The 14,448-nt window shown below is 42.2% G+C and overlaps 1 protein-coding gene across 1 annotated transcript in view; it reads left to right on the plus strand.

Moving 5' to 3' along the window:
• CALM2 (calmodulin 2) overlaps nt 1-11,249 on the plus strand; it is a 22,836-nt gene extending 11,587 nt beyond the window's left edge. The window contains exons 2-6 of the mRNA XM_018576300.1: nt 2,746-2,776; nt 4,888-5,031; nt 5,265-5,371; nt 7,446-7,581; nt 10,517-11,249. Coding sequence (XP_018431802.1) covers nt 2,746-2,776; nt 4,888-5,031; nt 5,265-5,371; nt 7,446-7,581; nt 10,517-10,545 — 447 coding nt within the window. The 3' untranslated portion in view covers nt 10,546-11,249. The remainder of the gene's footprint in view (nt 1-2,745; nt 2,777-4,887; nt 5,032-5,264; nt 5,372-7,445; nt 7,582-10,516) is intronic.
• The last annotated feature ends 3,199 nt before the right edge of the window (nt 11,250-14,448 follow it).

Below are 14,448 nucleotides of genomic sequence, written 5' to 3' on the forward strand. Positions count from 1 at the left end.
GATTCACACAAATGAGAGATCTGTAGTTTCTGAAAATGGCAGCAGTCTGAGATGAGGCAGTTCAAGCACTTGCCTGTAATAGGTTCTAGACCAGGGGGTCTCAATCATTTTCCTGCAGCAGGAATCCCTAATGTGGAGTTTACAAGCTGCAGCTGTCCCCCAGTCAAGTTAATGATCGGGTGACAGCTGCTGCATGTAAATGCCTGCACACCGCATGTAATAGTAGTGATATGATTACATGCGGTTAGAAAACACTCTGGGTGCACAATCGATGTCTCCAGGGATAGTGATTGATTCCTAACCACATGTAATCATATCGCATACAAATGCATGCAGCAGCTGTCATCTGATCATTAACTTGACTGGGTGACAGCTGCTGCTTGTAAATGCCAGACTAGGGATTTCCTGCTGCAGGAATCGCTAATCGCATGCATACATTGGTATGGTCTAGAACAGGGGTCTCAAAGTCTTGTAGAAAAATTGCCACTGCTGACATGTAAGGCCTGGTTCACACCTGGCCGTTTTGTAGCGCGTTCAAACGCTCAAACACCGAAATCCATTATTTCCTATGGGTATGGTTCACACCTGGGCGTATTACAGGCCGTATGAACGCGCTACAAAACGCCCTATGCCCAAAGTAGTACAGGAGCTTCTTTGGGGCGGTTTTGTCGCGCGTTTCCATTGGGATACAGCCAAGTAGCCCTCGGAAAAGCGCGTTTGTCGTGCGGTTTTACCACAAATCGCGCGACAAACGCGCATATGATTTTTATATTGTAAGCCCTCACTAGCAGGGCCCTCCTTACCATCTTGTCTTAAATTGTATTGTGACTGTAATGTCTTCCTTATATTGTAAAGCGCTGTACAAACTATTGGCTCTATATAAATCCTGTATAATAATAATATTCGATACGCCTAGGTGTGAACCCAGCCTTAGACTATGGGCTAATTAAAGTGAATAAAGTGCTTTTTAAGGGGTTAGAGCCTTTGTCAGGTTTATCTTGCTGTCAGTGTCCCGTCGATGAGCATTTACTTGTAATTTTGATCGTCACCAGAACAGGAAGAGGGCAGTCTTGTTGGTGAGGGTTTTTAATACAATTTTTAGGGACTGGTCACTCATTGAGCTACCCATGGTTTTCCTGCATCCAAATCTCTTATTGGGTGAAGCTTTTGTAGTATTGTAAACTGGTGATTGCAAGACACCTGGGCCCCAACTTCTGCACCAGTTGCCATAAAGTCATTACACTCCAGAACCTCAGATGGCATTTGGCTTAATGATCATTGGCCAGAATGGGTTTTAGTTTTGACTTCAGCAAAGGAAAAGGCCAATGTATAACCTTAAGATTCAGGGGACTCCATAGGGATCGGTGTGAATACTAGGATGCCTGTAGGTACTGCGAGGAGGTGACGCACTTTAGTCTGGTTCATTTTAAGGTGATATTTCTAGATTACTCTTGCCAAGGCGAGGGCATGGCAGATGGTGAGACTGCTGGTCAGTTGGTGGTAGACTGACCTAATCCACGCGGACAAAGTTGTGATTGCAGCATAAAGCCCCACGCTCCTCATAGACACAACAGTCTTTTAAGAAAGTTTCAAGCAGCTTTTGATCAAATCTAGGTGTCTGACTTTTTGAAGTTTGGTGCAAGAGAGGAGTTGAGAGAAATGAGGCTTTCTTTTCAGATGGCTCCAGTACAGAGGTCAGCATGGTCCTTGACTACGAGTAGGATAATCTCCGATATAATCTGCTCATTATATTACAAGCCTCAGTGATTGCTGTGCAGCTGCTGCACCACTCAGTAGGGTTGTGTTTTGCATGTTTTCTGCCAGTTGGTTCAGAATACTCTCAGCATTTGATGTGGTTTTGTTTCACTGGTTACACATTACCTTAGAATTTAAATGGCTTTTTGTTAACCTGGTTGGATGTCTTGTGTTGAGTTATGTGGCAATTACTCAATCAAATCTGCTGACGTGTATTTTCTTCTGTTGGCTGCAGGGAGGTAGAGTGTGGGGTGTTTTTGCCCCTTCATGACCCGTGTACTAGGAGTTTAGTTGTATTGCTACCAAGCTTTATTCTGTGCAGTGGAGATGAGTTGCTTGGCATAAGGCATATTTAGATACCCATTTATTGGGGGAAGAGCTGGTAGTAGGATCTTCAATCAGAAATCCAGAGTTTACACCAACATTCAGCTTTACTATATGTAACCGAGTATTCAGTATTTTACAATGGGTTTGACTTATAAACTGCGCAGCCAACAACTCTGAACAAGTCTCGCTGTGGATTATGGGCACTAGCAGGAGCGTAGGGATCTCCTCTGCTCAACTGGTGGCCATAATGTGCTGCAAGTCTTGTTCTGAGAGCTGTTGGGGGTTCGTATAGTTGTGATAAGTTTTTGTGCGTTTGGCTGCTTACCAGACATAAACTAATGCCGGTTATAGAGGTTTGCAGGCATTCTTCTCTTGCCCTGCTATCATTGACATCTACAGCAAGTATAGGAAACCTTGCTACTCCTGCTGTGGTAAAGCTACAAATCCCATGAGGCATTGGAAGACTGATGGCCACAGGCATGACTCGCAGAGGCATGATGGGATTTGAAGCTTCACCACAACTGAAGTGCTGAGGTTGCCTACCTGATCTACATGATGTCTAAGACTTGACTTCTAGATGGAGTATGGGACACATACACTTTACAGCAGTATTTTGTGATGCATGCCATACAACATTCTGATGGTTTGCTTTTTGTTTTTCAGGCTGATCAACTGACAGAGGAGCAGATCGCAGGTATGTTTGTAAACTTCTCATTTAGTGCTTTCTACTTTTGTAATTTTGAAATATATTTTGTCAGAATGGTTTTGATGAAAGGCGTTCAAAACTGCACTGAACTCAGGCGTTAAATCTTGAAGTCATTCAAGTACCTTAACTTGTAACATATCTTCTGTGTGTCACTCGCCACGAATTGAGATTTGAGGATCTACAGCGGAGTATCTTTCTGGGGCGGTGACTACTTTACAACACACAGGGACCATGGGGAAAAAAAGTAGTCACCTTCCAGAAGGAAGGACCGTGTCGGCACCAATTCAGATTCGAGGATCTACAGCTGAGTGATACACAAATAAGATACATTTTTGTTAAGGTACTTGGATGGATTTTTGAGGTTTAACTCCTGAGTTTGTCACTTTTTAAAGCTTATGGCACTTTAAGGTCATATTGAAGCTGATCACATGAAGATTGTCTGACTAGTCCCTGAAATATACATGATAACCTTCACAAGGCAGATTTTATAATGGGTGTTCTCAATACCTGTGAAACACTAGAAATGGGCTGCACATAGATCCTTGTGGGCAGGGCATAGTAAAGTAGGAAAGCCTACTCCACAAATGACCTGGTAAATGTTGCTTTCCCTATTGCTTTTACCTAGCTGCAGACATTTTTTTACTAAATGTTTTTTTGGGGTTTTTTTTTTTCCCCCCCCCTCTTTCCTCCCCTCTATACATGATTACAAAGCTCTGGCTGGTCCATGTGTCTCTGCCGGCAGGAAGCACTTCAATCCCTTAAGGCAGTTAATTCTCCATAGCATTGTCATCCGGCAGAGTTCACGCCCATGAGCTGCAACAGCATCAGGCAAGGGATAGAGCTGGAGCTTTGCAGTCACTTGACCGCATAGAACAAATTGTATTTATATGGCCACATGGTAGGAAATGTCTGCAAGAAATATGAATGTAATAGGGTAGCAACATTTAAGTTGTGTAGTCCTTTCCTTCTGCTTTAATGCTGATTGTGCATATACCTTCTGGGCATAAAATTCAGGGGGACTCCAAAGGTTAATTTGAAGACAAACATGGGTACTTGCAGGCACTATAAGAAACCTGCACTGTAGCATTATTAACTTTTTTAGCACTTGAAGTTCACCTTTTAAGGTGCCCATACACTGCACGATTCACATACGAGAATCACAGGAAATCCCGCGATCGTACGAGAATTGTGCAGTGAATGAAGGCGTGCAACCGTTCTTACTGTACGGTCGCACATCTTTTGTCTAAGGAGCATGCTAGAAAACCAGCCCGGGTTTGAATGATGCTCAGGAGACAAATGCCAAACGGGCCGGTGTGCGCACACTGCCCGTTGGGCTAATCGGAAGGCCGCCCCTCGGGGTGGGATTGCGATGATCGCAAGTACGATCTGACTGTCCAAGATGGGCAGATCATACATTTTTTTTAAAAATTACTTTACAACCCTCGCAAGACAAGTCTTGCGAGGGTTGTAAAGTGTATGGCCACCTTAAAGCAGAACTGAGGTGAGTGATTTACACATCCTCATACCGTAGCTAGAGTCGACGTGTGACAATGAAACTGTCATAAGTCAGCTCTATAGATTGGGAAGTGAGTGAACACATACCGTCGCTCGCTCACTTCTAGATCATCTTCCTGCAGAGAGCCGTGACTGTCAGGTCACGGCTCCCTGCAGGGATTCCCCTCTCCGATCCTCCAGCGCCGACTGGGGGGTGGGCACAGCTGGCGGTGCCTCTAGGTAGGCAGAGCCCACTGTTGGCCTGCTCGGTGGATCTTGACAGTATTGTCAGGATCCGTCCCGGCTGCCGCTCTTCGTAAATGGCAAGCAATAGCCTGCTATGCACTGAGCTTTGGGTTATAGGAGGCTGTTGGCAAATGTCCTCCCGCGACCTTAAAGAGCACTATGGGATAAAAAGGTTACCCCATAGTTCTCAAGGCTTGTGTTTTCGCTGGCTCTATGCAGTGTGGTAATGCTCACTGCTTTTTTTTTTTTTTGTACTGATTGCAGTTCTATGATTTAGAATGTCTTGTGTGTTAATGTGTAGTTTGAGGTGGTGACTATATGTACTCTAAATTAAATGCTTTTTTTTTTTTTGTTTCCAGAATTCAAAGAAGCCTTCTCACTATTTGATAAGGATGGTGATGGCACAATTACAACAAAGGAGCTGGGTACAGTGATGAGGTCGCTTGGCCAGAACCCTACAGAGGCAGAGCTGCAAGATATGATCAATGAAGTAGATGCAGATGGTAAGTGTCTTCTAATGGGCAAATCTAATGAAGCTTTGGCTTGGCAATAGGGGCGCAATCTGTTACCTTTTTTTGCCTTCATAAAACACTAGTATGTTGAACTATAAATCTAGAAGATGCAAATCCAGTTCAGATTTCACAGAATCGGTGTATCTTGACTTGGATTAGTTCTCAATGTACTCTTGACTTCTGGTGCTTGTTTGAACTGAGGCTTAAGTCTTGTCTCTTTACAGGTAATGGAACAATTGACTTCCCTGAATTCTTGACTATGATGGCTAGAAAAATTAAAGACACAGACAGTGAAGAAGAAATTAGAGAAGCATTCCGTGTGTTTGACAAGGTAACCTACTATTTTGTTTGGGGTTTCTTTGTCAGTACCCATTGAACACTTTATCTAAGCTAGAAACTGCCATGTATATAAAAAAATCTGTATACAATTGGGCTGCTTGTTATGAAGAGTAACTCCTGTTTACCTCTCAAGCCTCAGCAAGCTGGAAAAGATTTTGGGCATCAAGCTTTTATTGGTTTTTTTTTTTCTTGCAGAGCATTAGGGAATATCTGCTTATGTTTTCAAAGCCCCATTTAGCTCCACTTTGGTAATATTAAACACAAATTTTAATAGCAGGTGTGACTCACTTGAACCGAGCTGCTAGCAGGCTTCTATAAGCTTTAGCACAACTTGAAGCTTGATTAAAGCCTGCTAGCTTGTTTAAGGTGGGTCAGCACTTCCATTTAAGATCTGTATTTGCCATTCCCAAAACTGGAGCTGAAGGTTTCTTTAACGGCTTCAAGAAGGCGTCACAAATGCCTTGCAAAAGCTTGCCAATTTGCTGTTCACACTGCATATACTACCTGGAGCCCATGTGATCTAGGACATTGTGAGATGTAGAACTTTAGCTGAGCAATTAAATTCAGCGCAGGCAAGGTATCATCTGCTTTTTAGAATGAGGGCCTGACAGATGGTCTGTTTTTGTCTTGAACAGTAGCAGTTCATACACATGCCTAAACATTACAGCTAAAGCACTGCAAAATGGAATGTAGGTCTTAAAGCCAGACCACCTTCCCTACATTCTGCCATGCTGTGCAGGGTACCTTTCAATCATTTATTACCCCAGGGATTGTGAGCCATTGTGTATTTTCATGACTAATGCATGTGGTGATTTCAGTGTTAAGATCTGCGTATACATGAAGATCAAGCTGTCCAGTATAAGGGATGCTGATTAATACAATGTTACTCAACCAACATCCAACTAGTGGGTGCCAGAACAGCTCAGGAGCACATCTCCAATCTTGAATAACAATCCAAGGAATGGAAGGAATGCTGCATACAATTCTAGCTTCCATTCTAGTGTATTTATAGAGTTGCTACATATCCCTGCATAAAATAGATTTACTTCATTGTGTTGGGACACATGCTTTACGTGTTTTTGGGGCCTTTAGAGAAGGTTAACTCCGATAACTTTAGCAGTACTGAAGTCTGGAAGCTGTGCTGAAAGGGGATTCAAAAGGCTGGACACCAGTATTCAGTCTCCTTGCAGCCAACCCTTTCCTATTGCCATGCTGTGTTCTGAACCGTGGTTCTGTATGGTGGTGGCCAGCTTGGTAGAGGCAGGCTATTGCTTCCTAATGTCAGCCTCCAGCAAGTAGAACAGTGAGCAGGCCAGTGGCAACATTAGAGCTCAATTTACTGAGACAAGCAATGGGTCCAGACTGCCTAAAATGTAATTGACACTACAGATATACAGCATGAGGTTGTAGTCACAAGTGCCTAGCCACCCTTGTATACCAGGAAGATAGGGGTCCTTTTATTTCTTGCCTGCTGTTTTGATAGCCAGAGTTTTATTCCTGCTCTTTAGTAAGAAGTGGTCAGGCATTAGTTGAGGCTGTGGTAACTGAAATATGATTGAGACAGCACAGAATAGAACCTTCTGACCATTGAAGATTCTCCCCCCCCCCTTATGAAACCTTATGATCTCAGTTTCTTATTTGCATTATTTAAACTCTCTCCTTGTAGGATTCAGGAGTTTATCTAGAATATTTATTTGCATGTGAGATAATTACACCATAGAGTCTGCCTGTCATAGTGCCACTGACTAGTGCAGAGCTTCATCCCCCTTGTGGATTATGTGCAACTGCTGTGGTCATTATGATCTGCAGTCATAGTGCTTGTTTCACCTAAATTGAGAGTGTGTGGATGATTAAACACTTCAGAATAGTTTCCTGCAGTGGGCTCTTTGTCTGAGGGAACAAATATTTGACCATAACCTTTATTTTCCCAATGCACTTGCCTAGAATCTGCTTAAGATATGACCTACAAAATGTTTTTATGGGTGCTCTAGTACACAAGGCATAGATTTGTCTCTGTAATTCAGTTTGTGTAGTCCTCTGCAGTCTAAACTTTCTCTCCATTCTAGGACGGTAATGGCTACATTAGTGCTGCTGAGCTCCGTCATGTTATGACAAATCTTGGTGAGAAGTTAACAGATGAAGAGGTTGATGAAATGATCAGGGAAGCAGATATTGATGGAGATGGTCAAGTAAATTACGAAGGTAAGTTTCTTTGTGTTTAAAAAGGGACAAGGAATTCAAATTACAAACAGGCTTTGGTTACAAATGTATTGGGAGATATATTTTAGTGTCTCTCCAGCTATGTGCATTAGTCAACTTGGTTCTGTTGGACTTGTGTGGGATTTGGGTTGCTTAGCATCCCGTCAGAGCCCATTGGTTATTACAGCACTATAAAACGTGAATACAAACACTTGCTGTGGTCAGACGCCTACACTTCCTTCATTTCTTCTAATTTGGTGTGCTTGTTCTGCGCACAAACTGTGTCTGACTTGTGAAGGAGTAACTATACCTTGGCCTGAGTTCAGGAGGGAACATTTCCTTTTGAAATTGTGGAATTTTAAGTGATCTTTTTTTGTAAGTTGGCACTCGTTTTTTTTTTTTTTTAATGCAGAAACAGATTTGATTCTGTACTGCAGCACCAGAATACCCACTTCTGCCTGTAGCAAGTGCTGACCTGATTATACATAAGACAAGGCAAATTATCTTTAATGCAAAACTGTGGCTAATCTACATAATCTGAAATCATCCCTGATTGGTTTCTAGAAAGAGAAAAGCTCTTCCCTGTCCTGGAATAGCTGTTATACTCTGGCAGTCAGTCTCATTGCCTTCCCTCTATTCCAGTGCTGTGGCCTCTGACCCTTACAGCAGAAGTATGTGCTGTGAAGCAAATCCTCCTGAAAAGTTCAAATTGTCTTGGCCAGATCTGTCTCCCCCCCCTCAGCAGGGAGTCTGCTACTTGACTCTCTGCTTCTTCCAGCAATAACTGCGGGGCACTTTCTATTGCAACCAGGAGTTGTTGTAGATTAAGCTAAGATGTTGAGGAGAATGCAGAACATTTCATATCTTTTGCTGTTTTTTTGAAGGGTTATTCGCTTCAGTGTTTGCATCTACATAGGCATTGCATTTTGGGAATGTCAGTGCTGCAATGCCCATAGTCTGGGCACTGGAGAATTTTTATAAACAAGCCTTCACTGACCATGGACAATCCCTTCTCAGGTTGACAGGTCCTCGGCTCCCTACACCCATATAACTTTTTCCATTTCTTTGGAAGGCTGCTGAGGGGGGCAGGCAGAGCTCTAGCTGCTGATAAACTTTGTTTGCTGCTGATGAGTTGCTCCACATTGCCTGCGGCTGTAGAGGTCAATGGAGCCATGTATGAAATCTAACTTCAGTTACTTTAAATTGGATTCCAGTCCCTAAAGCAAACCTGTTTTTTTTGTGGTTTTTTTAGGAGTTTGTTATAATGCAGGTGAATAAAGTAGTTCTGACTGACCCTGCCTAGAGATTTATACAGACTCACTGAAGCAATGTACAAGTGAGGGAACATTTTCTGCATCTAACTGCCTTGTAAAAGTAAAGCTTTGCTTTTTTAAAGCCCCGTTCACATTGAGCGATTTATCGCGCGGTAATTCCCGCGATATCGCGGCAAATTACCGCACAATATCGCGCTCCAATGCATTTCAATGGGGCAAAGGGTCCTGCTGTCGCGGATCGTGTCGCTACAGCAGGACACTTTTTGGAGCGGATTTAGCCGCGATTCAAGCTTGCTCAATTATCTGCAAAATATAAGATGAGCCAGAGTCATGTAAAGATGACAAATGTGTCAAGAGTCAAAACTGCAAGTGCCTGCATCAAACTAAAATGCCAAAATTGTCCATACACTTTAAGATCTCAACAGGTCATTGACTTGATTAACATATAATAACCCAAGACATATTGTATGTACACATGCATCATATACATGTTCATATGGGCTGTTGTACAAGGTATACATGGCTGCTATGGCTACAGCAATAAAAGTTCACATGTCCTTGCTGCCACTGACTTGTCTCCTTTCACAGGCTTTAACCCTTCAGCTACATTTGACAACTACTCTTATAAAAAAAAACCCACAAGATTAGCCTGGCACACTGGAGTTCCCAACTACAAATTTGTAATCAAAGTAGAAAGACCTAGTTGGCTTAATGGGTTTTCTAGTGAAATGACCAAAAATCATCAAACCTTCATGATATAAATATCAAGTGTATTTCGTTTTCATAAGGAAAGTTCTCCAAAGTTAGTACTGCGAATCCTGTAAGGGTGCAATACTTCAGTTGCTTCAAATGGCAAGATTTTCTCCTAAGCTATCTGTGTAATTGTAGACTTTGGTTTTTGGGCAATACCCCAAGCTGTTGTGTCCCACAATGTCTGGCAGTATTATCTCTGCATTCAATTGTATGGAGGTTGCTCAGTAAAAGAATACTCCACACATAAATGAGTTTTTGCAGCTCGGCATGAAGACCAGACTTCTGCACCCGTATTGCCTTTGCCTTTTTACTAGGGCACAAGTGCGTATAGTTTGAAATTAAACCTTTCCTGAGAATCAATCAATTGGTTTAATTGCTAATCAAAAGCTTGCCATTCACACACTTTAGGATTTCAGATTGATTTCTAACAATGGGTGCCAAATTACTATACTTAACAGATCTGCCTGTCAGTTTTTCACCCGGACCCAATCTGATGCCTAAGCAGACGAGTCTATTTTCACTCTGCTACCCCTGAATCCAGACAGGGCCTTTAAAAAAAAAAAAAACTAATGGAGCAATGTTCAGTTTTGATGGACCTGATTGTGCTGGATCTGGGGTAATCTGATGTAAACACACATGTCCATTTACATCCTATTCCCCATAGACAGGCATGGGGTCCAGTCATTTCAGTTTTATTTTCTGCATCTCAAGATGGAGAATACTAGACCAACACGGATGTCACAATGGTTACATTGGCTCTGTAACGCTCCAGTCAGGGTCCCCTTCTGACCAACACATGTGAAAGGGGCCTAAAACTCATTTTGTTCTTGTTGACGGGGTCTTTCATCTTGTCTTGCTTGGGATAATTGTCTTGGCACATTGACTAAAACAGTTTTTTGTTTCTCTTGCAGAGTTTGTACAAATGATGACAGCAAAGTGAAGACTGTACAGAATGTGTTTAAATTTCTTGTACAAAGATGTTTATTTGCCTTTCTTTGTTTGTAACTTATCTGTAAAATGTTCCCCCTTACTGTCAGATTTGCATGTATAGTAATTTTAGAATTCCAGACATGTTTCCCATATTGTCACTGTCTTTTATTTTTACATTTTACTCTTTTTGGTTTCCATGAAAAGTTGATCAAGTAACAAATGCTGCATGTGGCTTACTCTGGATTTTTCTCAAAGCCCTCTGTGCACATGGAAGAGCTGGATGAATTGGGTCACAAGGAACATCTGGGCTCTACAGTTTCCTTTTTCTTTCTCCTTTTTGTTCCTCCCAAGTTGGATTTCTTCAAGTAACTTGTCTGCTTGTTGGAATGTGGAGTAAACAACTCTAAACTACAGATAGTTAAACAATATTGAACTTATGTTGCACTAATGCAAAGCTGGTATATCCAGATACATGTCTCGTATTTTTTGTTCTGCCTTCCCTCCCATTTCTTTGCTCCAGACCTGTGTATGGAACATCACTATGCTTTTTTCCCTTTTTTCTATTTCTCTCTCTCTCCACTGTTGTGAAGGGTCTGCATGTGATTTGTAAACTCCTTCACCAGTTAAAGGTTTACTTTTGTTTAGCCACTTTTCAGAAAACCTGCTTATGGCACAATTTGCCTCAAATCCATTCCAAGTTGTATATTTGTTTTACAATAAAAAAAAAAAAGGCATTGCTTTGGTCTCTTTCTGGAGCTACTGGGGAGAAGTCGGAAAAGGTTCTGAAACTGGGCAGTAGGTAGAGCTGAGTGGGGGTCCCTCCATGGCTGTCATACCTGACTAGATAACAATTGCATGGGCTAACAGATGGGACATCTTAGTAGGGTTGTGATCTTGATGCAGAATAGGGGGCTTCTAACATTAAAAATGGTTGCTGTGTGTAAACAAGAATGGCTCCACTTGATATTTTAGATCTGTTCTTGTCACCATATTGACATAATTTCCAGCCCTGGCATTTGTCTGCCACTAAATGTACACACATTCTACAGATGTGCCTTGTAAAGTGCTTAACGGAGCTGCCAAAATTAACTTTAAACTCGCTATGATAGTCATGTATTTTTCTTTGAGTCTTTAGGTTTGAGCACGTATGTCTTAACTATTTTACTCATTGTCAAAAAGTGAAACTTGTATTCACTGCAAAAATCAATGTAGTACAGTTTGTGTAAATGTTCAAAATAGAAAGGGATATGCTGTAATCTTTAAATTGGCAAAAGCCGTACCCCAATTTTTCGGCTTGCTGTATTTAACAGTATTGTAATTTCCAGCTGCATGCCCAGCCTTATACTGAAACATAAGTTAGTGTGAAGCATTGGATACCAGTCCCCAGTTCAGTCACCTATTCTTTGCAAGCAAATAAACATGTATGTCCAACCATGTACCTATCGGATCAACACCTGTATAGACATACTGCATAACTTAAAGCTACACGCCACACAAATGATTTCATTTTAATCTAGTCCTTCATGGCTACAAAGTATCTAAATCCAAATGGCCTTGCAAACCAAGTATTGTAGAAGGAGCACTGACCTCATTGCTACACATGGTTCATGTAGAGTGGTGGTCAGGCTATAGTACTGTGAGACCAGATTCAGTAAGCATGCACACCCTGTATTTAGCAATATTTTGCTTGGTCCACAGTTTAGATTTCAGGAGACCATGTAATCAGATTTTTTTTTGTCAGTCTTGTACATCAGGGAGTTTCAGAAGTACATGCCAAGGGTTGCTTGGGTCTCTTCTGTACTACAGTCACCATTGGGCTCCCTGAGATTATCACTTCTGGTATGTTGCAACATGCTGATCCCCTTTCACCACTCAATGCCATGGGTTTACTTTGGTCAAGTCTAAAGGATTTACTAGGGAGATAAAACTGGGGGCTTGGAGAAACTGCTGGTACTACTAGTGACGGACTGCTTAGCATATTAAATTCTGTATACAATGCAGCTGAGAACTACCTGCTGTTTACGGTTCATAGGCATTGCCTAAGACAGTGGTGGCGAACCTTGGCACTCCAGCTGTTTTGCGACTACATGTCCCATTAGGCATTGCAAGGCTCAGACATAACTCCCAGCGGCAGATGCATGTTGGGATTTGTAGTTTTGGAAGAGCTGGAGTGCCAAGGTTCGCCACCACTGGCCTAAGATGCCTGCCTGCTGCAGCATATTTGTATGTCTTGGCTAAATAGGAAATGCTGTACTTCTTGGAAATTACAAGTTTTTTAAGTATTAACCTCTTGCCGTCCACCCGTTAAGAAAAAAATGGGCAGACAGCATTTTTTTCCTGCCCGTGCGCACGGGCAGGAAAGACCCGCTCGTTACTACAGCCTTTAACTGCTGTTTCACATACAACCGATCAGCGGCTCTATAGCCACTGATCGGTTGTACGGCGTGAATTTCGGAGCCCCCCCCCAATCACGAGTGCCGCCATCTTCCCCCCTCCTGACCCCTCACCTTTAATCCCGGGATCAGCCAGCCCATCTGCGGCCTGGGACCGGCTCGGGAGAAGGAGGGAGGGAGATCAGCTCCTTGCTTTTCTCCCTCTGTAGTGTGAAAGTGATGTGTATTACATCACTTCCGCATTCACCTGTCAGTCATCTGGCTGCTATAGCCAGAGAAGCTGAAGCAAATCTGTGCTTCATCAGCTTCTTTTGGGGTTTCCAGGTGACATTAGGGGTCTAGAGACCCCTAATGTCTCCATAAAGAGGACCTGTCAGTGTACCTGTGCTATTATATAGGGGGATGGTATCCACCTATGTAATAGCAATAACAAGTGTAAAAAAAAAATCTATATAAATAAGTCACAAACAAAAAAAGTTAAAAAAAAATAAGTCACACAAATAAAAAAAAGTAAACCCCCCCCAATGTTTTAAGTTCCCCCCCCTTCGTTTACACACATATAAACGTAAATATGTGTCGCTTGCGCCAGCGCGCGAAAATGACAATTGCGCTACACGTTACATATTGAAGCGAACATCGCAGTGAGAACAATCATTTTAGGGCCATCGATCACTGATAACACTAAACTGATGAGCGGTAAAAGCTTTTAATGCGTCGCCTATGGGCAATTTTGGTTAATGTAGTTTTTTTGAGGTTTGTGTGCATGCGCAATTTTAAGGCTTGACATGTTTGGTGTCTCTTTACCCGACGTGACCCCATCTTTTATATTTTACCAAAAAATTTGGTAAATGTTTTAGAATTTAATATAGGGGAAACTTTAAAAAATCTATTTTTTCCTTAATATAGTAAAAAAATCCCCCAGTGGTGATTTAAATACCAAAATAAAGCTCTGTGTCCCCAAAAAAGGGTATAAAATTAATTTCAGTACAGCGTTGCATGACGGAATAAATGTCAAAGTACCGCAGCGCTGAATACTGAAAAATGGCCTGGATGGGAAGGGGGTTTAACACCCTGGATGTCAACTGGTTAAACGCTCAGATCAAACCAATAACTGCCTAGCAGAGTTTCTTTACATTTTTGCTCAAGCACCTAGCAATCAGTTTCCAAGCTCGGCTTTCCTGAACTTCCTGTCGGTACTAGATCACAAGGGACAGAGCAGTCTCCAGACGCTGTTCATCTACTAGCTTGGAGGGGAGAGTGGCTTGTCTTGCTGTAGTTGTGGAGACTCATACAGCTTACTAACACAAGGTTGTCTCCATGGGACCTTGCAGGGGAAAGTAGCCATCCTAAAACAGGATAGCAGGGCCTGTGCTCAGTGGACCAGCTGGTTCTGCAGCGAACTAAAACTTTCAAAGATCTGCATCCATTGTATGGGTTTTAATGAACATTTGAAATGGCTGAAAAATGTTGACTTTAGCAATTTTAATAACCAAGTACTAAAAGGAAGAAAAAAAAAACTT

This window comes from Nanorana parkeri, unplaced genomic scaffold, assembly GCF_000935625.1.
Source record: "Nanorana parkeri isolate BGI_ZX_2015 unplaced genomic scaffold, ASM93562v1 scaffold63, whole genome shotgun sequence".
Classification (NCBI taxonomy): domain Eukaryota; kingdom Metazoa; phylum Chordata; class Amphibia; order Anura; family Dicroglossidae; genus Nanorana; species Nanorana parkeri.